At 47.3% G+C, this 22,420-nt stretch overlaps 2 protein-coding genes across 11 annotated transcripts; one reads left to right on the top strand and one right to left on the bottom strand.

Annotated features, from left to right (window-relative positions):
- The first annotated feature begins 596 nt into the window (after window positions 1-596).
- On the top strand, window positions 597-8,420 carry LOC101061263 (PH and SEC7 domain-containing protein 2). Of its 7 annotated transcripts, none has more exons than XM_011604840.2 (17): window positions 597-972; window positions 1,654-1,936; window positions 2,204-2,756; window positions 3,277-3,358; window positions 3,446-3,776; window positions 4,045-5,532; window positions 5,658-5,738; window positions 5,812-5,924; window positions 6,006-6,064; window positions 6,157-6,246; window positions 6,338-6,381; window positions 6,455-6,618; window positions 6,821-6,891; window positions 6,978-7,123; window positions 7,202-7,346; window positions 7,492-7,638; window positions 7,713-8,420. In XM_011604840.2, the coding sequence occupies exons 3-17, from the start codon at window positions 2,379-2,381 to the stop codon at window positions 7,998-8,000; spliced, it is 3,627 nt and encodes a 1,208-aa protein (XP_011603142.2). In that variant the 5' UTR covers window positions 597-972; window positions 1,654-1,936; window positions 2,204-2,378; the 3' UTR covers window positions 8,001-8,420. The 7 variants fall into 7 exon arrangements, with proteins under 7 accessions (XP_011603142.2, XP_011603144.2, XP_029693827.1 ...); XM_029837969.1 differs by lacking the exon at window positions 597-972 and having other exon boundaries at window positions 1,609-1,936; window positions 4,045-4,310; window positions 4,428-5,532; XM_011604842.2 differs by lacking the exon at window positions 1,654-1,936.
- Window positions 8,421-12,592: 4,172 nt separating this feature from the next.
- On the bottom strand, window positions 12,593-21,879 carry pax8 (paired box 8). 4 transcript variants are annotated; one of them, XM_029837988.1, is made up of 14 exons: window positions 21,347-21,879; window positions 21,178-21,241; window positions 20,813-21,035; window positions 18,930-19,087; window positions 16,965-17,130; window positions 16,688-16,885; window positions 16,525-16,601; window positions 16,233-16,358; window positions 15,891-16,066; window positions 15,652-15,772; window positions 15,235-15,468; window positions 15,021-15,122; window positions 13,884-13,973; window positions 12,593-13,380 (listed from the first exon to the last, which is right to left on the bottom strand). In XM_029837988.1, exons 4-14 carry the CDS (start codon window positions 18,949-18,951, stop codon window positions 13,310-13,312), a joined length of 1,383 nt encoding a protein of 460 aa, XP_029693848.1. In that variant the 5' UTR covers window positions 18,952-19,087; window positions 20,813-21,035; window positions 21,178-21,241; window positions 21,347-21,879; the 3' UTR covers window positions 12,593-13,309. The 4 variants fall into 4 exon arrangements, with proteins under 4 accessions (XP_029693848.1, XP_029693849.1, XP_029693850.1 ...); XM_029837989.1 differs by having other exon boundaries at window positions 18,930-19,082; window positions 21,178-21,879; XM_029837990.1 differs by having other exon boundaries at window positions 16,965-17,106; window positions 21,178-21,879.
- Window positions 21,880-22,420: the final 541 nt, after the last annotated feature.

The following is a 22,420-nucleotide window of genomic DNA, read 5'->3' on the forward strand; positions in this document are numbered from 1 at the left end:
TAGTGTTTGAAGATGGTCATTCATCAATACTGGAGCTATTACCGCCACTATTTATCAATCTATCTCAATAGTAGCTGTCAGTGGGGTAATTTACGTTAAGATGCTGCAGTTAATTTAGTTTGGACTAATAGTTAATGGGCTAATTATGCTAAATAATCAGATAACTGTTGCAAAGTTTAACAAAATCCCTACGTTTGTTGTTTTAACGTACGTACTTACTCGTATCTACCTAATCTGAGGCATCAGCAAGTGTTTTCCAAGGATTTTGCAGCTCAGGAATATGAGGTTTGTTTTTAGTTACCTTGCAGGTAGATGCTAAGCCAATAAGCAAATAGAAAGAGGTGCACCTTGTGCACACTGGCTCTGAGTACCATCTGGTTTTACCGCTTCTTTGCTGTTGCAGCAACCAAGCTGAGGCACTCCCCCATTGGATGTGTTTGCTTGCATGCCTTCAGGCCTGTGGGTGTGGAACCAGACCGCTCAGGTATCTCTGAGGTCTTGAGTCATTTGCCAATCACAATGTGTCTTTTCTTCCTCTTTGTTGCCTCTCTGCAGCTTTATTTTTCAGTCCGCCCTCTCCCCTGTCAGCCTCAGCCATGTCTTGAGACACGAGCAGGGTCTGAGGCAGATGCAAGTCTGATCTTGATCTGATCCTTAATGGACAAGTAGCAGACGAAGCAGGTCACTTTCAAGTCCAAAAACTTGGATTCTGGCATGTGCTTTTTTTATGCAAGAGCACAGACTCGGCTCTGCTCTGTTTAAAGACAGCGGAAGTTGGGTTTTTTTTCCCCCTGCGTGCTGCAGGTTCAGACCTACTGAAGTCAGGGTTATTTGTATGCTAGTGTGTGTGTCTGTGTGTGTGGGTGAATATGTCTGAGAAGACACAGCTCTTTATACCCAGTATAACGCAGCCAGCTGTCCTTTCCTCCCACAAGGCTGATCATATGATGCTGCTTTAAAACCCTGGAGGGGGTAAGTCATGCTTTACATTTGAAAATCTACTCATTTGTGTGAAGTCTAACACGGTTCAGCTTCACTCGTGGTTTAACATTGACATTATTTTACTATCTGAGCACATCTTTGTTGCCGTCTTCCTTGCACCCTCTAAGTCTTGTACTTGTCCTTTCCTGTTGTTTCAATCATTCTATCATCCAGGGGTTGTTTGGTGTAAACCCTTTCCTGTCATTCTCTGCTTCTCCTAACACATTCGTTTTGATTTTTTTCCATCATCAGTCTATTAGGTCTACAGTTGTTATCAACAACACTGCATATATCAACCCTCAGCATGGTGTTATCATGTGAAACACACAATATTTCCCTCAACGAGGAATCACTAATCACAACCGGGATGGGGTTATTACATAGAAGTTTAGTCTGTTTAAAAATATTTTAGAACATTCAGGGTGATGCCTTCACAGATAATGCTCTTCAATCATCTAGCAGACTGACAGGAACTGAGAAGTTAGCACCCACAAAAGGAAATGCGGTAAAATTCTGGGCCGGATGCCGACAGAAACATTTACAGAATACCAAAGAAAGAAGGGCTAAGGCTGCAGAGAGTCAGACAGAAATGATGTGCTCAATTACGTGAGTGATATTTTGACTGCTCCTCATAATGTGATTAATATTTAGCTGTTGACGTTCTGTTCATAGTCTCGGTCTTCCTGGAAGAGATGCCCTTGCTGTGTTTTGGCAACATGCGGTTCCTTTGCGCGGTGTCACACAGCAGCGTGGAGATAAAGGATAAACAGAGGAGGGAACACACAGTTAAACTGAATCGGCGCTACCCTCCACTGCTCTCCTTCTAACTGTCTGTGGTCAGGAAGTAGAAAAAGGTACTTTTAGTTATGAGCGTCGCACTGCATCTCTGCACTGAAAGGAGGTCAAAGTATTAACGCAGAAGGAGCTTTTGCTGGACTGTTTTTGCTTGGTAGATGTAAGTATTCCCCTGGTTTAGGCTTTCAAGTTGTTTTGTTTGTGTTTTTTAATTTATTTCACTTCTGTGGCCCACTGCCTTCATATGTCAGTGCAACTTTTAATGAATTCCATATTTGCTCTTGTGCTTGTACACGGCTCATAGTGTCGTTATTTAGCTGATCCTCACTGAAAATGTCAGATTTTCCTTTCAAATGCGCTTTTACGACAAAATGCACGACTACTCTTCCTGTATGTATGTTTTTTATGTGCATTTGTCTCGTCGCAGATCCGTCCGCGGCACCATTTGACGTTGTAAAGGGCTTCCCTGTTCACATGTTCCGGCTCTTGCAAAATGATCCTCAGTCATCCTGCAGTGGAGGAAGTTTTGTAGCCATCCGTCACTCACAGCTACAACCGATTTCACCACAATCACCCCAAAAAAAGGACGTGCCACAGCGGCGATGGACGACAAAATCCTTCCCTCCTCTCGGGACGCTGCGGAGCCTCGGAGAGACTCGTGGGATCCTGTGAACGACCAACCGGCCGATGTGGACAGAGAGCCCACGGAGGACACGGAGGAGTGGGAGCAAATAATATGGCCGCTGCGCCCCATGACGTGCACCAGCCCCCGACTTTCCTCCGCCATGGTCCAGTGGGATGTGCCCGATCCCGCCACTGAAATGTCATTCTTCGTGACTGACGCCGACATGGACGATGAGGTCAGCGGCGGCAGCAGCTCTCCGGAACTTCCACAAGATCAGGAGGAGAGCGAGGAAGACTGGAGGATCGATCTGCAGCTTTTAAACTCGGTTCTGCAGAGGACAGGAAGCGACTCAGAGGTGGGCTTTAGGCTTTTATTGTCCCTTTTCCTCGTTGCTACTGTAGCTCGCCCCTTCACAGACACGTGTCTGAGCGACCGCGGGGGGGGAAACAGGTCCAAAAATGGAAAACGAATGTGGTAAAAGCAAGAGTCGAATACTCAAGCGTGACACGTTAAAACTTTTGATCTTATAAAACTATTTGTCAGAAACCTCAAGTAAAACTAATCATATCTTCACGCTCACATGTTCCCTAGTGCTTCTCAGACCCAGACTAAAGAACGCAAAGAATGTAGCTGAGACTAAGGCAAGATATAGTCATAAACAGTGGTTAAACAAAACAAAGCTCCCTGCTTGGATCCTTTGAGGATAGGTAGGGGGACGTAGCCATGGGAATCACAACGTCACTGGACCTCAGCCGGTAGGGCTTTCACCCCGTAAGTTTGGACATATGGTTGTGTAAACGCCAGAATGATGATGCATGTTGACTTGTTTGAGTTGTTTTCTGGAGCAACTCATGCGCTTGTGTTGCAACTTCCAGCCATGTGATGCTGCAGATGCGCAACAGTCGACAGCACAGGAAAAGGAACATTCACCACACGAGCTGTTGCCGGGTGATAACGGTACGTGTCTCGCCGAGCTGGCTTTTTCATTTCATCAGTTCGTTTGTGGGTAGAAGGGAAACTTCATTATTTCTATCTGGCCAACAGCAAAACTGGATAATGTCCTTTTAGACGTTTTAGGTAGGGAGTCGGACGTAAAGGAGGAGCCCTCGACAGCCTCGGGCCCTGTGGAAACCGCAGACTTCGCCGATATCCTAGAGCAGAGCGAGGGCTCGGAGGATGGCAGTTTCGTAGATTTAAAACTGGAGGAGGAGCAGCAGGAGCCCTGTACTCTGCTGACTGGGCAGGGAGACTTTGAGGAAGAGCCGTCTTCATCCGGGACTGAAGAGGAAGGAGACGAGGAAGAAGAGGCGATTGTACCGGAGCTCACTCACGCGGAAGAACGAGAGTCAGAATTCAGCAGCTGTGTGAATCAAGGGTGAGTCTCAGGAGCAGGAACAGTAAATGTCACAGTAAATTAACAATAATAACGAGGAGAGGAGACATAATTCTACATTTACTTGGATCATTCTGACAGAATTACACTTTGATTGTGTCTGAGAACGGCTTTAATTACAATACATGTACTTGGCCTTTAAGATAATCACCCCAGGCTGTCAGGACGCTCTATCTTTGGTAGATTATGTAAATCATGATTGTCGTGTGGTCTGGATTCTAAACTTCCCCATTTCATTCACTTTTTGCAGGGAGGTTTCCGCTGTGGCGGAACAGACTGACGCCGCCGCAGTGCTCATTACTGAAAATAGGGAAAGTCAGTGCCCCGAGGGTGAAGAGGACCTAGAAATACTCCAGCAGTCACATGAAGATCCCACAGGACTGAGTGAAGAGCCAGAAACCTGGAACGATATGGATCAGGATGTGGATCAGTGTGAGGCTGCAAAGGAGAAAGGAGAACTTGTGGTGGTTACTGAGCATGATGAAGGAGTAGAAGACTCACGGGAGGAGGAGAGGGGTTTGGAGGGTAACACGTGTGACCCGCTGGAGGAGAGGGGTTTGGAGGATAACAAGTGTGACCCGCTGGAGGAGAGGGGTTTGGAGGATAACAAGTGTGACCCGCTGGAGGAGAGGGGTTTGGAGGGTAACACGTGTGACCCGCTGGAGGAGAGGGGTTTGGAGGGTGACACGTGTGACCCGCTGGAGGAGAGGGGTTTGGAGGATAACACGTGTGACCCGCTGGAGGAGAGGGGTTTGGAGGATAACACGTGTGACCTGCTGGAGGAGAGGGGTTTGGAGGGTAACACGTGTGACCTGCTGGAGGAGAGGGGTTTGGAGGGTAACAAGTGTGACCCGCTGGAGGAGAGGGATTTGGAGGATAACACGTGTGACCCGCTGGAGGAGAGGGGTTTGGAGGGTAACACGTGTGACCTGCTGGAGGAGAGGGGTTTGGAGGGTAACAAGTGTGACCCGCTGGAGGAGAGGGGTTTGGAGGGTAACACGTGTGACCCGCTGGAGGAGAGGGGTTTGGAGGGTAACAAGTGTGACCCACTGGAGGAGAGGGGTTTGGAGGGTAACACGTGTGACCCGCTGGAGGAGAGGGGTTTGGAGGGTAACACGTGTGACCCGCTGGAGGAGAGGGGTTTGGAGGGTAACACGTGTGACCCGCAGACCCCAGAGAGTCCCGAACACTTTGATGAGATCCACATGACTGACAGGCCGATGCAAGAAAAGGAGCCCCTCTCTGCAGCCGTGGAGCCGCCGCAACATTTAAAACAATCAGCAGAGATTGTGAATTTGGCAGCGGAGGCGGCCCGACCTGAAGACGCAGACTTGGCCGTGGAAGCCGAGCAGCAGACGGAGCCGTCGGAGCAGAAAGAGCAAACGAGCCGCTCGTCTCTGGCGACGCTGCCGGAGCAGCTTGTGCAACCGCGGGAGACAGATGAGCCTGAAATAACAGAGCAGCTGCCCGCGGAGAGCGAGGCCACGCCGGAGACGGCGGAGGAAGAGTTCAGTCAGGACAAACGGACCGCGACGTCACATCAGGTCGAAGGAGTCAGCGAGGGAGGCTCGGCAGACACGGTTCTGGCCAATGAGGAGCAGGCGAAACCCGCTGAGACGCCAGTACCTCACGCGAATGGACGCGAGGTGGACAGCGCGATGGCCCGGCGACTTGCAGAACGGCTGTTTAACCTGGACGGGTTCCAGCGTGTGGACGTGGTGAAGCACTTGGACAAAGAGTAAGTTGAATTCACCGAACACTATTTTATGATGTTACTTTGGTTGCTTCGGCGACGGCGTAATGTTGCTATTAAAGCAATAATGTCACTTTATCCTGCTGACAGAGAGTTTTGCTCCCTTCTAGTAACGACTTCAGTCGTGCTGTCGGGGAGGAATACCTGAAATTCTTTGACTTTACCGGGCAAACCCTCGACGGCGCCCTGAGGTGAGAATGATTGTCGCGGGCGGCTCCAGCGAAAACGCGCTTGTAAAACGCTGCTGCCGTCCTTTCCTCCCAGGTCGTTCCTGAAAGTGGTGGTGCTGATCGGGGAGACTCAGGAGCGGGAGCGCGTCCTGCAGCACTTCGCCTGCCGCTTCCATCAGTGCAACCCCGACTCTTACTCCTCCTCAGGTGATTTTTGGTACGTTCTGGCCAAAGACGGGTGTCTCACGCACAGATGCGCCACTCTCGCTGGTCTCTTTCTCTCCTCAGGGGCTGTGCTGGCTCTCACCTGCGCCCTGATGCTTCTCAACACCGACCTGCACGGTCAGGTGGGCGCTCCCTGTGTCTCTAGACCATGTACTGACATCTTAAAGTTTGTTTTGACGTGGCTGATCTATCTTTACGTCTGGGTTTTTAACAGAATGTGGGAAAGTCCATGTCCTCTTCTAAGTTTGTGTCCAATCTGGACGGGATGAATGAAGGAACCAACTTCAGCAAAGACCTCTTAAAAGTAAGAAAGTTCATTGGTTGGTTCATGGAAAGCAACGTCGTGTCACTGCAGGAAGGTTTTCTTTAAAATGATCTCCCTGACTTTATTTCAGAGCCTTTACAATTCTATAAAGAGCGAGCCGCTGGAGTGGGCAGTGTAAGTGCAGGTGTCTGAACCATGACGTGTTTCTATGAAATAGCCTTCACATGTTTAATCTCTGCATGTGCAGCGACAAAGGGGAGCTGATGTTAGTGGATGAAGACGCAGGAAGTGACGCTCCGCGGCGTTCAATGGCCAACCCCTTCCTGGATGTCCCCCATGACAAAAAGGCCTCCAAGATCAAAGAGGGGTTGCTTCATAGAAAACTCCACGCCGACGTTGACGGGAAGCGCAGTGAGTGAGACGAGCGGCATTGTTTTTTTGTTTTTTTCCCAGTGGTTATTTGCCCACTTGCTGTTGCGTGTAACTGGAAATAAGGGCATCGGCTGCAGTAAATAAGACTGTGTCATATTAAAACAATCCCCTACATTTTCACACAACAGATATAGAGGTTTTGAATTTGACTACTCTTTTCCTTCTGCCCGCTGCCTGGCAGTTCCCTGGGGTAAACGAGGCTGGAGGACTTTCCATGGGGTTGTGAAAGGAATGGTTCTTTACCTGCAAAAGGTCTGGAGCTCAGTGTTGCTTAATCTTCTCCCCGCTGTGCAGCGATAGAGTACTGAGTGGGATTCGGGGTTTCTCGTGTCTGCCAGGTGGATTATCGGAGGGATCAGCCAGTTAACGAGGAGGTGGTGAGTGTGCATCACTCTCTGGCCGAGCCGGCATCCGACTACACCAAGAAGCCGCATGTTTTCCGCCTGCAGACAGCCGACTGGCGGGTTTTCCTCTTCCAGGCCGTGTAAGTCAGCCGCAGCGACAGTTTTAGGCATCTGTGCAAAGCAGCGAGCGAGTTGATCTTGGACTGTTGTCTTCTCAGGAGCAAAGTGGAGATGAACTCCTGGATCAGCCGCATCAACCTGGTCTCAGCTCTTCAGTCCTCGCCTCCGTTTCCAGCTGCCGTGGGCAGTCAGAGAAGGTTCTTCAGGCCAATCCTGCCATCCCTGCAGTCTGCTCACACTCTGGTATCAGCTCATATTGCTCTCAGTGCTGCTATTTTGAATTATGAATGCTTTCTGAGGGGTTAATTTAAACAGTAGCATCCACCTCAATGTTGTCAGATTGACTCCTTTTAGCTCTGACAAAAAGCTGTGGCTCATTTGTGCTCAGGATCGTCAGCTTCAGTCTCATTCGGGAATGCTGGAGTCCTTCAGGGCTGACATCTCATACATGGAAAAGAACCTTCCGGAGCGCAAAAAAGCCAAAGCCAAGGAGCTGGAGGAGCATCGGATCAGGGCAGAGTACCTTCACTACGAGGTAATCGAGGCGTTGTGCATGAAAAACTGCAAAAGTTCCCCCGAATAGTGACTGGATGTCTACAACCCCCGCAGATACGTCGCTATGAGATCTACATCCAAGTGCTGGAGGCTTGGAAGAGCGTGAAGAAGGCGGACGTTGCTGAAGACGCGTTGAGCGTCACAAACCTGAGCCTGTTTGACAAAGCCGCGTGCGCCGATGCTGCGGGAGAGGAGGACGAGGAGGAGGGCTTGACAAAGTCTCACTCCAGCCCTGCTCTGCCAGAGTTGCCTCCTCAGACAGTCATCAAAGTCAAGCGCAACATCTCAGAGCGGAGGACTTACCGCAGGGTCATCATTCCCCGTTTGAATCAAGAAGCTTGAAAGGTTCTCTCTGTTTTAATGCACTTTTATAGTATAACCTCAGGGAATTCTAAAGTTATTAATATTCGGAATTAATTTATTTCGTTTTGTTAGACTGTGGAGAAAGCAAAAGCTGAAGTAAGAAACTTTTTTTTTAAACGTGGGAAGGTGCCTCAAAAATATCAACCACTAGGGGGCGATATTTGACAGCAGATCTCAGGGCGCGCGTGACATGTGTTGTCAGCTAATTTAAATTTGTATTAAAAGAATCCTCATGGCACTTTTACTGTTTCAAATACTGTGTATATAAATTGTGAGTTTTTTTTGTCAGTGCTCCTGAAGTTTGCTTTGCTGTTTTCCAGATGAAGAGTTCATTTCAAAGTATTGTTTTCCTCTGCAGGGAAAAAAAAAAAAATTAAACATAGCTTCTCTTTTTATTGACTTTGGTCTGTGAGTCTTGATTTTAACTTTTGATGTAAAATATTTTACAGATTTAACTAGCAGCCATCTCAGGCTCAGTTCTCCGCATCAAACGCTAAAAAGTTAAGCTGTTCTTATTTGATTATACCAACTGTGTGTGTGTGTGTGTGTGCCAGACATGTGTTTGGCCAGGTTGACTGCTGCACAACACACCCAAAACAACAAAATCTGGCCCCTGTCAGTGGGACTAATCTCTCTCTCTCTCCCTCTCTCTCTCTCTCATCATCTTCACCGCTTAATTAGCGTGACAATGCTCAACGTTTTGTGCTGTGAGTGGAAAGAGTCCATTCATTCACAGGAAGAACAACAGCTCATTAAGATAAAGTCAGATGCCGCAGATGAAGGTGACGGATGGGCCAGGTGATTGACAGGCGGCCCCCGGGGGCCTTGAGAGACAGGCGCCGCTGCTGAAAGGTGACGCCATCTTTGCTAACCTGCACGCTCTCGGACTCCCGCGTCCCGAGATCAAACCCAAATGTTTAATCTGGGCTAAAGTGCTGGCCGCGCCGGCCTCATCCCCCCCGACACAAAGCTCTTCTCACATGGCCTGCGGACCATGACTTCAGTGGTCGCGGCGGTGGCCTTGTTTTGGAGTGCCGTCTCGTTCCTCCTCTCCAACAACATTAATGACCGACTGGAGCAGCGGGGGCTGCTTTGGCTGCTTGGTTCAGAGGGCATACTTACCCAGGAGCCGGCCTGTTTTTGTTCCGTCTGCGCTACTCCATTCTTGAGCTTTGTGCAGCTCAGTCAGGCCTGGGTGGGTAATTAAAAAGGCAAAAGCTCAAGTTGTGATCATTATGGGCTTCGTCCAGCATATCTGCTCCTAGTGTTGGGTGCTCTTCCCCTTCAAGCCGACACTGAAATATCGGGAAATAAAAGTCACAACACAGCTCCGATTTAATCTTTACTTTTACTCAAGTGATTTAAGGATAACAAGGTAAACTGGCTCCTTTGCCTCTGCTCCTCCCGCTGACGCGCCTTCTCCATCTGCTGCTGACGCCTCGCACGCTCCACTTGTTTGTTTCCACCCTCTTATCTACAAAAACCCTCCATTTCTCCATCTCCTGGCGCTTTAGCCGCTCCTTTTTTTCGTCTCTTTCTCCATCGCCAGAAACCTTGGAGACTCTGAGGTCCCTTCAGTCGTGTGGATTCTCTGGCTCACGTCTCCTCCTGAGAACCCACAACTGGAACTGAGGAAGATATCAATGCGTCCAGAAATGTACATAAATTTCTCCTTCTTCACAACCCCGACAGTGTAGAGGTCATAGAGGTCACTGAAATATGAACTGTAATTTGAAAATAATAAAAATGTTCTAACACATTACACTTCTTTAAAAAGCTACATTTTTTTGTGTTCTTTTTTTTGGGGGGGGTGCTAAATCCCTGTATTTAGGCAACAACAACACCCAGTGATGCGTTCAGACCATCATCTTAAAGGTCTTTCACACTGTCAAAAACAGTTAAATGTGTCGTTTTCTTCTTCCTTTGACTTCTTTCTGATTCGCCGTAATTATTTTATTTGTGCTTGTTCCCACGAGAAGTTCGGAACGTGAGTCGCTCCTCGGTTTTCATTAGCAGAAACCCTTTAAAGCCCATCGACATTTTTCTCCCCTTTTAACGCAAAAGAGTCCTTTATTGAGAGGGTTGAAGCAAGTGCCTTGCTTAAGGGCATTTCAACGCATGACCTCTTTCTGGCCTCTCCTCTTCCACATGCTCTCCCGCCCCTGACAACACTCGGCGGGTTCGGATCCTGGGAGCTTTTAAGATGCGGGATGAACCTGAGTCGGCGTGCGGCGAGACTCCGACGTCGGCGCGGGTGTTTGCCGCTCTTATCTCACCGAACACACACAGGAATGCGTTTTAAATCCATATCCAGATGTGTGTGTTGCGGAATGAGCTTTTTTTTTATCAGCTGTGTGTGTTCCACAGGTCAGCCCCCTCCCTCGGGGCGGTACCTGATACCTGCTAGATTTTATCCACCGCTCTGTGTGTGTAGTGTTGAATATGTGTGTGCTTTGAGAGGTGCGTTTTTCTTGATGTCTTCCAGTCAATAGTAGCTTCCTGCCTGCAGGGCCTGTGTGGTGGTTAATAGGCCGCTCGGACACAGGGCACCTGTGTTTCCACCCTCCGCCTGTCCGCACACAGAAACCGCCTCTGTTTGACCACTTTGCTCTGTTTGACTGCCACATTTGTTCCAAGTGCATTATGGTTAAAGGGAGAGGAGAGATTAGATGGCCTCTTGAAATCCGAGGACGGGGTAATGTCATTTGAAGTCTCTTCAGGTGTTCCAAGGCTTTCTTTTGTTCTTTCAGGTGTCATTTATACCAGGATCTATATGTATGACTCCATGCTTGTACATTTGTCTGTCCACCCCCCCCCCCTTTACAGAATGACTGCTACAATTTTTGGGGAATAGTTCGTCTCTTTTGAGGCAGGAAACAATGCTTTGGGTTAGCTTATTGAGCTATATTGCGGGTCTTCCTGTTCAGATGATAAAAAATCTGGTGAAAATTGCAATTTTTCCCAATTAAATAAGAAAAAAAACCCTTTGAGGCGCAGCTTAAAATCTTTTAATGACTATTTATTGAATTGCTCATGGGCCGCAGCGTGGGACCCACCCTTCACAGCTCAAAACAACAGCGTCTTCTTCAGCTCCTTTAGCAGGACCAATTCCAGGACACATAGAACCGGTCCTCCGGGCTGAATTGGCTGTCCAGCGTCTCAGACCCTGAGATAAGTGCTGAACTTTCCAGATGACTGGCGCGGGACAACCCTGACCCATCATCCCGCTGACTGCCACACACTCCTCTGCTGCCTTTTTGGCAGCAATTTCTCCAGGGGCCCCCATTCTGTCTTTGAATTTGTCCTCATAATGATAATGGGACACATGCCTTCCCTTCCACACACACACATTCCTGCCCTTTCTCTCCAGTTTACACACATTTACACAAATGCGCCAGTATGGCCGTGTGTTAAATGTAGTAAGTCCCAGTCGCCCCATCCTGCCAGCTTTGTCTGCCCTCAGCTGTTCCAGCCCGGTGCCTGTATTGTGCTGCCGGGCTCATTACCAGACTGGAAGCGCTGCGGCCCAAAAGCTCCTCTCTAATAGGCCCGAAGAGACAGAGGAGGTATTTCTGCTGTGGTGTGTGCGCGCGTAGGGGTATATTTTCTTTCTTTTGGCTGTAAGATTGGTCATGTTTAACACTCACCGTTGCCTCACTGTTGAGGAACCGGACATTCGTCGACACGTTCGCCTGTTTCCTGCTCTGAGTTGAAAGCTCCTCCGCGTGATTGTGTATGGACGTGCGTGTGTTTTCTGCATGCCTGAGCAGGGGACCAGAAAGAGCGATTGTCCGGTCCGTTGATGGGACGTCTGGAGCGGGCCAAGCCGTTCCGACGACAATGGGGCGAAATGCATCTATTGTTTAAAGTTTACAGGGCGGTACGTGGCCGGTCCGGCAGCGGAGGGATGCAAAGAGTTGAGGAGTGCAAGGAGAGGGGGGGGGGGGGGGGGGGGGGGGGGGGCAGAAAGAGGAGCGCAGACTGTAAACAGGAAGATGTCACGGTTGATTTTCATTAACAGACAGATGCTGCTCTCACCAAAGCGATATTGAGGACTTTAAGCGACTGTCTGGGCTGTGGGACAAAAGATTCCAGAGTTATGTCATGGGATTTGTGGGGCCACACGCACCGCGCACAAGTTTGGACAATTAAAAAAGACGTTTTCCCGGCGTTTTTGTTTGTGAAATACGCGTTGTAAGACCTCAATTCTTTTTTCCCCCCCCATCATTATTTCCCCATTCATAGTGGGTTTTTGCTGCTGCAGCAGTTGATAGTGTGCTAGTGGGTCTGGAGCCAACGCGCGGCCCTCCGCGCACCCGTGTGACGGCACCAGGTGGGCCGCGGCGCCGCCGAACCGTGCTGTCGTTAACGCGCTGCAATTACGCAGCCACAAAGAGGGCCGAAATAATGGCAAATAAAACTACATGATGCAGAAAATAAAAAAGAGGAGTAAACAGATGCACGTTTTCAGCATCATTGCTCTTTTTAAATGAGTGAAAAAGCTGCAGCTATATGTAATGCTAATAATAATAATAATATAAAGAAAACGGGGGAAACAACTGTAAATTTTCCATGCTTTAATTAAAATAATTCTTTAAAAATTTGATATTTACATCTGCAATAATATTAATGACAGTATAAGAAAGAAAAAGGTCACAGTTCTTACCAAACTTAAGAATATCAGCATGACAACAAATCAAACATATCCGATGCAAAACAAACGTATTTCAAGCCTTGTTGGTTCCGCCAAAATCACAAAGCACCCCGGCCCTCCTTCTCCAGATAGAAACTCCATCACGTATCCATAATTCATCATTTACAGTATGTACATTTTGATAAACAAATACATAAATTTTTGCTGAGAGGCAAATCTGACGGTGGTGATTTGAACAAATCTTTTGGATTATTGTAATCAGAGACTTTGTGCTGACAGGAAACTGTAAACAAAAGCATAGTTCAACATTAAGAAATTGAATATCCATATTTTTCTGCGAGAACCAAAGTCTTTGGCCAAAGAAAACAGACAATTACAGAATGTTACACTGAAAATATGGACTTTTGTAGGGCCACTTGGTTTGGGTTTAGGTTTAAAAAGGTGTAAACATGAGGCTGAGGTACCCTGCGGGGGCGATGGGCAATCATAAATAAATAATATCAATGGGTCTGCTGGAGATATCAACGTCCTGCTTTAGTCTTTTCTGGACGTTCTGCTCAGACGGGAAGCGATTCAACATTCTGGTTCCAGATGGAGTGGAGCCTGTGTGCACTGATTGTGTCTCCGGCGGCGACTAGAGGTGGTCGTAGGCGGCTGCAGACGGTGGAGCTGTGCGGGAGGCCGTGGTGTAGTAATAAGGTGAACCTGCGGGAGGGAGATGCAAGAGCAGGGCCTTTAGAGTCGGGCTGAAAACTGAACACAAGTTAAAGAACATAGACGAGTGTCTCTGTAAAAAAAACACAATGTTGGTCTCAGATGTCAGATAAAACATGGATGAGACCGCTGAGGGTCTCTGTTTGAGAGATCCCTTTAATAACTAACTAACTTACATCCAAATCAAAGCTTTATTGTCCCCATTTTGTAGGACACATTCAAATTAGGAGAGCATAAGATTAAAGAAATAACCTTTCCCATGAAATATGCTTATTTGAGCCTCTTTTGTGTTGCACTCATTTTATAAATCTGGGCTCTGATCTTGTTTCTCCCACCTATAATGTGGAGCACAATAGTCCCTGTCGGGGCTGTAATCTCACAACATTCGGCAGCTTTCCCATTTCAGTTCCATCCATAATTACTTGACAGGCACCTTTGTCAGCGAAGGTGCTTAAATCTGGAGGTCACCAGGGGTGAAAGCAGCCCATACTCACTCAGAATGCTGGAGTTGGTGAACCTCCAGGCCTCGCTGTAGGAGGTGTAGGGCGAGTGGCTGTAGGTCTGACCCGAGTAGTCTGCGCCTGCTGCGGGAGATGGAGACGCAGGTGAAGCACGCTGACGCGTGGGCAAAACAGGCGGCATTGTGCGTCAGAGGGCTGAGATGTTGCTCTTGTGCATCTGCTGAGCTCATAATTCACCAGCAGTTAGAGCGGCTGTAAACCATTAATCTGTGGTGCAGGTGGATGGCTGAGGGTGAAATCCCTCTGCCCAGTGGTGCGTGCGCGGAGATCTACGCCCTCAGCTCTCGACCCCTCGCATGGTTCTGCCCTCTGAAATGCCCCCCCCCCTCCCTACACAGCACTTCCTGCTTCAGTCTCTCTGGCACTCCTCTTTCTTTTTTCCTCTCCTTCATCTTCTCTTTCTTTCTTTCTTTTTTTTTTAACCCCAAAACATTCCAATATCTAATTAGTAATTACGTTGGCTGGAATGAATCTCTGGACCCTCCCACCACCTCTCTGTCCTCTCCTAACCCCCCCCCCCCCCCCGACTTCAGTCAGTAATTGTGTAGCAAAGCTTCCTCAGAGCGAGCCCACCAGAAAAAATAATAAATCAGACCCTCTCATTTCGCGCTTCGGAGGGCAGACTTCAAATAAAAAAGCATATCACACACACACACACACGCGCGCGCGCGCGCACGCACAAACGCTCATAGTCATCCTGATGTTGATACACACGCACTGAAACACACCGCACACCACAAAGACCTCCTCTTCGCCGCTCATGCTCTGATTTTACACCCCCTCCGCCCACCCTGCGTCTCCCTCCTGGGCCCCCTGGTTCCCATGGCGATGTGTGGTCAGAGGTGTCTGCAGCAGGGGGTGGGGGGTGTGGGCAGCAGGGCGGAACCCCCCGGCCTGCTCCATGTACCCCCTGGGCACATGTGCACCTGCATACACTCGCACGCACGTGCACGCTCGGGCACTTCACCGCCCTGGCTACTCATTGACTCCATCTGTTAATCTACAAGCCTCCATCGCTGCCTCTCTGTCTCATTCCTTCTGTCTTTTGCTCTCTTTTCTTTTTGATATGCATATATATATGTTTAAAGATAAACTATAAATAAAATGTACCTGCCACCATGCCTGTGATGGCAGAGGAGGTGTATCCCGTCTGTGCAGGGGAGGGGATGTGAGGTGGGTAGCCCGGCAGGGTGGAGCTCACCATGTCCCGCCCTGTAAAAGAAAATTAAAAATGACTAAAGTATTATTAACTGTGAGACTTTTCTTAAATGAGTTGTGCAAAAAGAATGCGGGTGAAGATGAATTAGGTGGATGATCGCTTTACCTGACACGATAGGCTGGCTGCTGAACTGTCCGTACACAGGTGCATGATGGGAGAATGAGTTGTAATGGTTGGGGAAGTGGTTGGAGCTGCTTCCGCAGCTGTTGCCGCTAACAGAAACAGGCTTCTGCAGCTCCACGAATGCAAGGTTAGGTGCCATATTTGGGGAGGGGCTGGTGCTGGTCACCTCTGGGGACGTTTCCTGTTTCAGACAGAGCGGCAGGGGCTGCAGGGGCTCTGAGGGAGGGGTGGACGAACGATGGCCAGGCAGGTGGGGAAACGAAAAGCAAAAATGGCGAATGAGCCGAACGACAAACTTAGGAGTGAAATGTCAGATCGAATAAAGGAGGAAGGGGGTTTTCAAGGCTGGTGTGTGTGATGGGGTCAGCATGCAGGTCAGAGGGTGTCATCCAGCCTCACCAGTCACCATGGCGTAGCCCTGGTGTGCCGACAGATTGCGTCCAATGGCGGAGCTGGCAGTCGAAAGGCTGGTCTTGGCGTCGTCTAGACTCCCATTGATGAGGGACAGCGGGTACAAAGTCTAGAGGCGGCGAACAGGGACACGCAGAAGCTGTGAACTTTGTTTACGGGCGGAGAAGGACGAGGAAATCTAAAAATCTCCATTTGAAAAATGCTTTTCGTGCACGAGCGTCCTTTACCTGCTCCGTCTTACTGCTGGAGGCGGAGCCGAATGAGTCCGGGGGATAGTGGTGGCGATCGAAGCCGCAGTCCAGCTGCTGCGCCGCTGCGGCGAAGTGGTCCAGCCTCATCTGCTTCCTGGGGACGCCCCCGCTGCCCTGAGAGTCCACGCTGTGCCGACAGCTCTCCTGATCACCTGAGACGGAAGATGGAGAGAGGAGAAGAGGTCGGCGTTGCTTAAGTAAATGACCTTAGGCAGGATTCCAGTCCGCTGTGGGCAGCTCACGTGGTCGCCAGTCACTCATTAACCTACGAGGAGTTTGCTATTGTACAACTATAGCGGCGCCTGTGTGCTCTCTTACTGTCGTCGTGGCTCCGCTTGCTCTCGCTGGTGGGCTGAGGGATTCCCAACAGGCCGCTGATGGAGTAGGTGGAGCCCAGAGAGTCTGACTGAGGGGACTCGGGAGGGGTGACCGCTGAGCTGGGAACTGAGGGAGATGGACAGCAGGTTTTTAGAGTGGAACCGATACTGTAACCCCCCCCCCACACCCTGAGGGAACAACCTTAATCCACAACTTTTAATCTTTAACCTTAATCCTTCACTAGGATGTGATAATTCTTATTAATATTGCTGAAACGGCCCGTAAGACTCACTCAGGGTTTGTCCGGGACTCAGGCCTTTTCCGTCCAATGGCAGGTTGAACGGCTGCTGGACTTTAGTTCGAATTATTCTGCAAGTAAAACAATGATTTAACCCCTGACGCATGCCTGGCACAGAGGGGAAATGGTGGAATTTGTGTTTCCAAGAACAGCCCACCTGTTAATGGAGCTCACGCTGGGCACCATGTCGCTGTCACACACCCCCTCGGCCAGCAGCCTGTCTCTGATCTCCCAGGCGAACATGGTGGGATTCTGCCTCTTGTACTCAGCGATCTTGTCCACCACTTTCGGGGTGGCCACCTTGGGTTTGGAGCCGCCGATGACGCCGGGTTTGATGCTGCCCGTCTCGTAGTACCTGCAGGAGGTGAGGCAGGAGGAGGAGTTAGAAAGAACCGTGGATCGGAGCGGAAAAAGACGCTCCCGCACATCCTCACCGTCCCAGGATCTTGCTGACGCAGCCGTGGCTGACCCGGAGCTGCCGGGAGATGTCGCAGGGCCGGACGCCCTGGTGAGCCATGTCCACAATGCGTTGCCGGATCACCTCCGGAAGCGGGCGTCCATTAACAAACATTCCACCTAGTTGGTTAAGACCCCCATGACCTGGGGGAGGAAGGGGGATGAACACTCATAAATGTCATGAACACCACATCACCAATCATAAAACTGATGATGAGAGGGGAAGAATGTAGCCAGATGAATAGCACACACACACACACACACACACACACACACACCCACACACACACACACACACACACACACACACACACGAATACACTGCGAGGCGAAGGCGGTAAAATGTACGTTTAAGTCATTAACTCATTTAATGTTGCAAGAGATTGTGAGAAAGTAGCTGTCAAAAGAAGAAACAGCATAAAAGTGAGAATATTTGCAGGATATATTACAAAGTTATATGCTGCCTGAGGGACAAAAAAACAATATAAACCTGTTTTTTTCCCAGTGGAAAATTTTGTTTGTCACTAAAATTTTACATCACCATGAAAATTAAAAGTGGTTTTAAATGTACCTGGCTCAGGAAAAGGACCTCATTTATTCTAGGCCAATTAAAGGGATAGATTAAAAATGTTGTTAGTTTAGATTGAGGTTATTCATATGAACATGTTGTAATTTCTAATGAGTTTGAGTGGAATGAGAACAAACTCTTGTTTTTCTTTCCATTAATTATTAACACAGAGGTGAAGGTGAGCGTTGTAGTGGAAATAACAATGAAACAATGGCGAAAAGTAAAGCAAGAAGGCAAAATAAATGTCATACATCTCTGGTTTTAGCTAAAGTGGAAAGATTTTTTTCTTACATTTGCAGTAAAATTATAATGTAAATGACACAGAATAACGATCATTTAACATTAATTCAATATGAGCTGTTGCTGTGATTATGACACATGATGCTGGCTTTGTAAAATATGCCGAACGACACGTTTTCGTTCTCAATTTTGCCCATAAAGTGCAGCCGAAGCGGCGCTCGCCGTGCACCAGCGTCGCCGTGCACCAGCGTGTCCGTGCACCAGCGTGTCCGTGCACCAGCGTCTCCGCGCACCAGCGTCTCCGCGCGCTGCGCCGCGGTGACGCTGCAAGAACAGCATCGCCTTTAATTTAACCCACTGAGACACTTTTCTTTCTCAGCCATTTCCCAGCTTTCATTTCCACATCAAACAGCCGGACGGAGTCCGAGGGAGGGAGGGAGGCAGGAGCGGGGGGGTGGGGGTGGGGGTGGGGAGGGAACGGGAGGGGGGGGGGGGGGGGGGGCTCTATTAACGCTGCCAGCCGAGTGTGGAAAAAAATCTCCCCGCCAAGCTTCATCAACCTGCAGGATATTAAAGCCGAGCAGGGGGGGGGGGGCGCACGCACGCGCGAACAGCGTGCACAGACATGTGCACCCCCAACCAAAAGACCCTACCCTGATAGATAGATAGATAGATAGATAGATAGATAGATAGATAGATAGATAGATAGATAGATAGAAAACTCTCCTAACTTTGTTTGAGAGCCAAACTTTTCACGTGTCAAATGTTAAATTTGGGCTGTGCAAATTTGGGGGATGGAGATTTAAAAAGGGCAGAACAACAAACTCAAGCAACACTTTAAGATAACAGATTCTCAAACTTCTTTGTGATTTTTTGTTATTATAGTTTCGTTGATAGTAACAACGTTTAAAAGGCGTTTCACTTTATTCTTATTTCAGGCCACTTAATAACGTCAAGTAATGTTGAAGGTTATAAAAGTATCACACTCACAACATTTTAAAGTGTGTTATCGAATCCACTGCTGAGTCCTAAACTGATCTGAAATACGCCTGAGAACCTTTTTCTGACAGCGAATGTTTGTAGCTACTTTGTTGAGGTTGTGAGATGCACTGGCCAACTCTAATTGTGTATTTACCTCTTCCAGTGTAGCTGGACATTTCCCTGAGCTTGTGACTGTTGCTTCTGCAGCTGAAAATGATGCTCTTTTCCTCCTCCTCCTCTTCCTCCTCTCTATGCCAGTTAAAGTGTTTAAGCTCCTTGTTCTTCCTCCACTGGCATTAGTATACACCTGAACTGTCCAACACACACACAGAATGCTAAATGAAACGGCTGTTTGTCACAGCTTGTGCAGAACAAAGTGCACTCTCTGTACCTGCAGCTCTGCACGTATAAATACTGTGATTTAATCCATTTTTTATTTGAAAACATGAAGCATCTTTCCCCCCTTCAGCCTACACAGATGGCTGCTCACACCATTAATACAATATGCCTTCATTAGCCACTTGTAATTAAGATTGACAGATATCATTAATCACCATTAATTAAAAGCTGACAGCATTTGTTTGAGTTCTTCTTTAATTTAGGGTCAAAGAATTATTTTGAAAAATAACCAGGGATTTTGTTTTAGCTGAAATCGAATCAAACCACAAATGAATACAATGAATCTCAATTAAAAAGGTGATGGCGGCATTAAAAGAAGGATGATTTGTTCTTTTAAACTGTGGAGATGAGACATATGAGGATTTCTGGTTATTTGTCTGCTGTTGTCAGGCCAAACTCGAGCCTGAATGCTGAAGTGCAAAACATTACAGGACACAAAATGGGGGGGAAAGGACAGAAACAGCAGCAGAAACACAGAAAATATGAGCTACACGGCGAGAGAACACCTTCAGACTCAAAGAGAGAATATGGATTTGGTTGTCTGGCGCTAAAATAAGGATGAATTTTCTACTGTTGCTCTTAAATTCAGAAAAATCAATTAACAGACTGTTAACATCCAAACGGAGTCCAAACTAACCTCAGAGAAAATTAAAAGGTGCCCTGATGACAAACCTCCCTGAGCCCTCAGACTGCTGAGAATGAATCTTTGGGGGAAATTGTTGGAAAATTGAATAATTCCTCAGTTGATGATTTGAATTTCAGCTATTTGGTGTCCTCAAAAGCACCAGTATTTTAATTTTATTAGTTCGAAACATGTTCATTTAAAAATGTTGATTCTTGGCTAAATTAAAACAGAAAAATAAAAGTCGGTCAGATCATCAAAAGAAGGAAATGCAGAAATCAAATTAATGGATGTTTCCATGTTTATTATGTGCTTATATGATACTGTAATATTCAAAAGTAAATAGGTGACTATATTTTAATATTATTCATCAATATCTCCTTGAATAATCATTCATGCATTTTAAGCAAACATCTATTGAGAGTTTATAATTGATTCACTTAATTACTAGCTGAATTTTAAGATTTTCTTCTTAGTGCTTGATTTTATGACAATTATGTTTATTTATAAAGGAGGTTTAATTTTCCAAAATGATAACAATTAACATTTATTTATAAAATGTTTTGATTTTTCGCGTCAGAGAAAGAGTTTAATTTCAAAAGTTAAAGAAAAGCTCTGCTTTTATTGTGTGTGTGTGTGTGTGTGTGTGTGTGTGTGTGTGTGTGTGTGTGTGTGTGTGTGTGTGTGTGTGTGTGTGAAAACAGATTAGCTGGCAATATTTTGCTTATCAGCCCCGAATTCTGGCCCACTGAACACAACTCAGACGAAGATAAAATAAATGAAATGAAATTTAACCGTGTCGGTGTTAGCAGCTCTTTCTTGTCACGTCCCCCCAATTGTTATTGCAATAGTAATAATAACAAGCATTGTCTATTAATATTTGAATTATTTGCCTGATTTTCCCCGTTACAACCAAACGCGACAGCGTTCAAACATGCAGCTCTGGTTTTGGCAGGACACTTTCAACGTTTCACACCTCGCTTAACGCAGCTATAAAAATAGAAATAAGAGCTTACCTTTCAACAATTCAGACGAGAAAAAGGGTCTAAAGTTCCTCCAGTGTGTCGTGGTATTATCCAAAGGACGATGCCGGAGTGTCGGTGCGCTGCGCGTCCGTGGCTGCGGGTGTGATGCGCGGCGCCAACGTCCAGCCGGGTTTTATCCAACCGGGGCTGCGCGGAGGATGGAGCCCTGCAGCCATTGGAGGAGGAGGAGGAGAGGGCGAGGAGGGGGGTGTGGCTTGATAGAAAAGAAATGTTGCACACACACACACGCACACGCACACACACAAGAGAAAAACTGAGCCTGGCTGTGATGGTATTACACCCGCTGAGCGACTGTACGGAAACACTTGTCAAAGAGGAGACTTGTTTCCATTCACCTCCATCCAGCACCGCCTTAATGAGCCACTTTGGTGGCTTATTTGCAGCAATCCGTCACAGTTTCTCCATAACAAGGAGGGGAAAAAAACATAATCTGATTGAGAAACACAGAAGAAACGTGACGGGAGGGTCTTAAACACGAATTTCTAAATGTTTAAAGATCAATACCTGATAATGGAGATTGAACATTTCGTATAGATTTGTTCTGAATCCTGCGACCCAAAGCGATTATTGTAAATCTCGCCGTCATCCATCCATCAATAAATCAGTCTCTCGAATTTATGCTATATTAGTGTCTTTTACGCAGTGAAATCTAAGGTCAGAAGTTAAATAATCACAATTAATTTGGACGGAGCCCCCAAAATAAACCTAAAATATAAAGTAAACGCCTCGCGAATTTGTCTGAGGAGCCTTTTGAAGCAACTTGGTTTTACTCTCTGCGCGCTGCGTGATGTCACACCAGGGCGTCAGGACCCCTCCGAGTTAAAACGCTGTTCGTGTTGTTCTGAGGAGCCTGTAAAACAAACACAACAACTTTAATGACACTCAGCCTCGGCACCGTGTCTCTGTGATATATGGAGGCAGATTCTCCTCTGCAACAAACTCCTGGAAAGATTAAAAGAAAGAAATAAAACGAATCCAAACGGTTCTGTTTTTACGCGTTAATTCACAAAATGGTGAGGATAAAGCCACAATCCTCAGTCCTATCTGATCAGTCAGCTTGATTGAAGTCCTTTAAGTCTTTGTGAGCAACTGGAAGACAATGGAAGGAGTGTTTTTAAATAAATAAAACTGCTAGGAGACTAAAGGGAATGATGGCAGCGGCAGTGGAAACAGACAGTCCTTCTGTAAAGTGACCAGAGCGCAGAGAAAATGACAAGAGCCCGGAGGGAGAAGCGACAGAAGAGGAAGGGAGAGGTTAAAGAGAGTTTAACAAGGGATTAAAACTCACAGATTGGTATCTGGCGATGATACTCTGAATTAAAATGGCGCTTAATTATATGGCCGCCTGATGCCAGAGGGGACGAGAGAAGCGCTCGAAGCTGGACTCTCATAACGCACAAATATCCAAAAATATGGCGTTCCAAGCTGCAGCGAATTCTGGACACTGAATAAAAAACATTTTCCCCCCTCAGTGAAATATAATTCTTACTTTGATGTTTTTTTCTGGAATAAATGCTTTTATTAAAACCGATAGCCTTAATTTCAGAAACAAGGCACCTTTCTGTAATATACAAACCT

Source organism: Takifugu rubripes, chromosome 6 (genome assembly GCF_901000725.2).
Source record: "Takifugu rubripes chromosome 6, fTakRub1.2, whole genome shotgun sequence".
Classification (NCBI taxonomy): domain Eukaryota; kingdom Metazoa; phylum Chordata; class Actinopteri; order Tetraodontiformes; family Tetraodontidae; genus Takifugu; species Takifugu rubripes.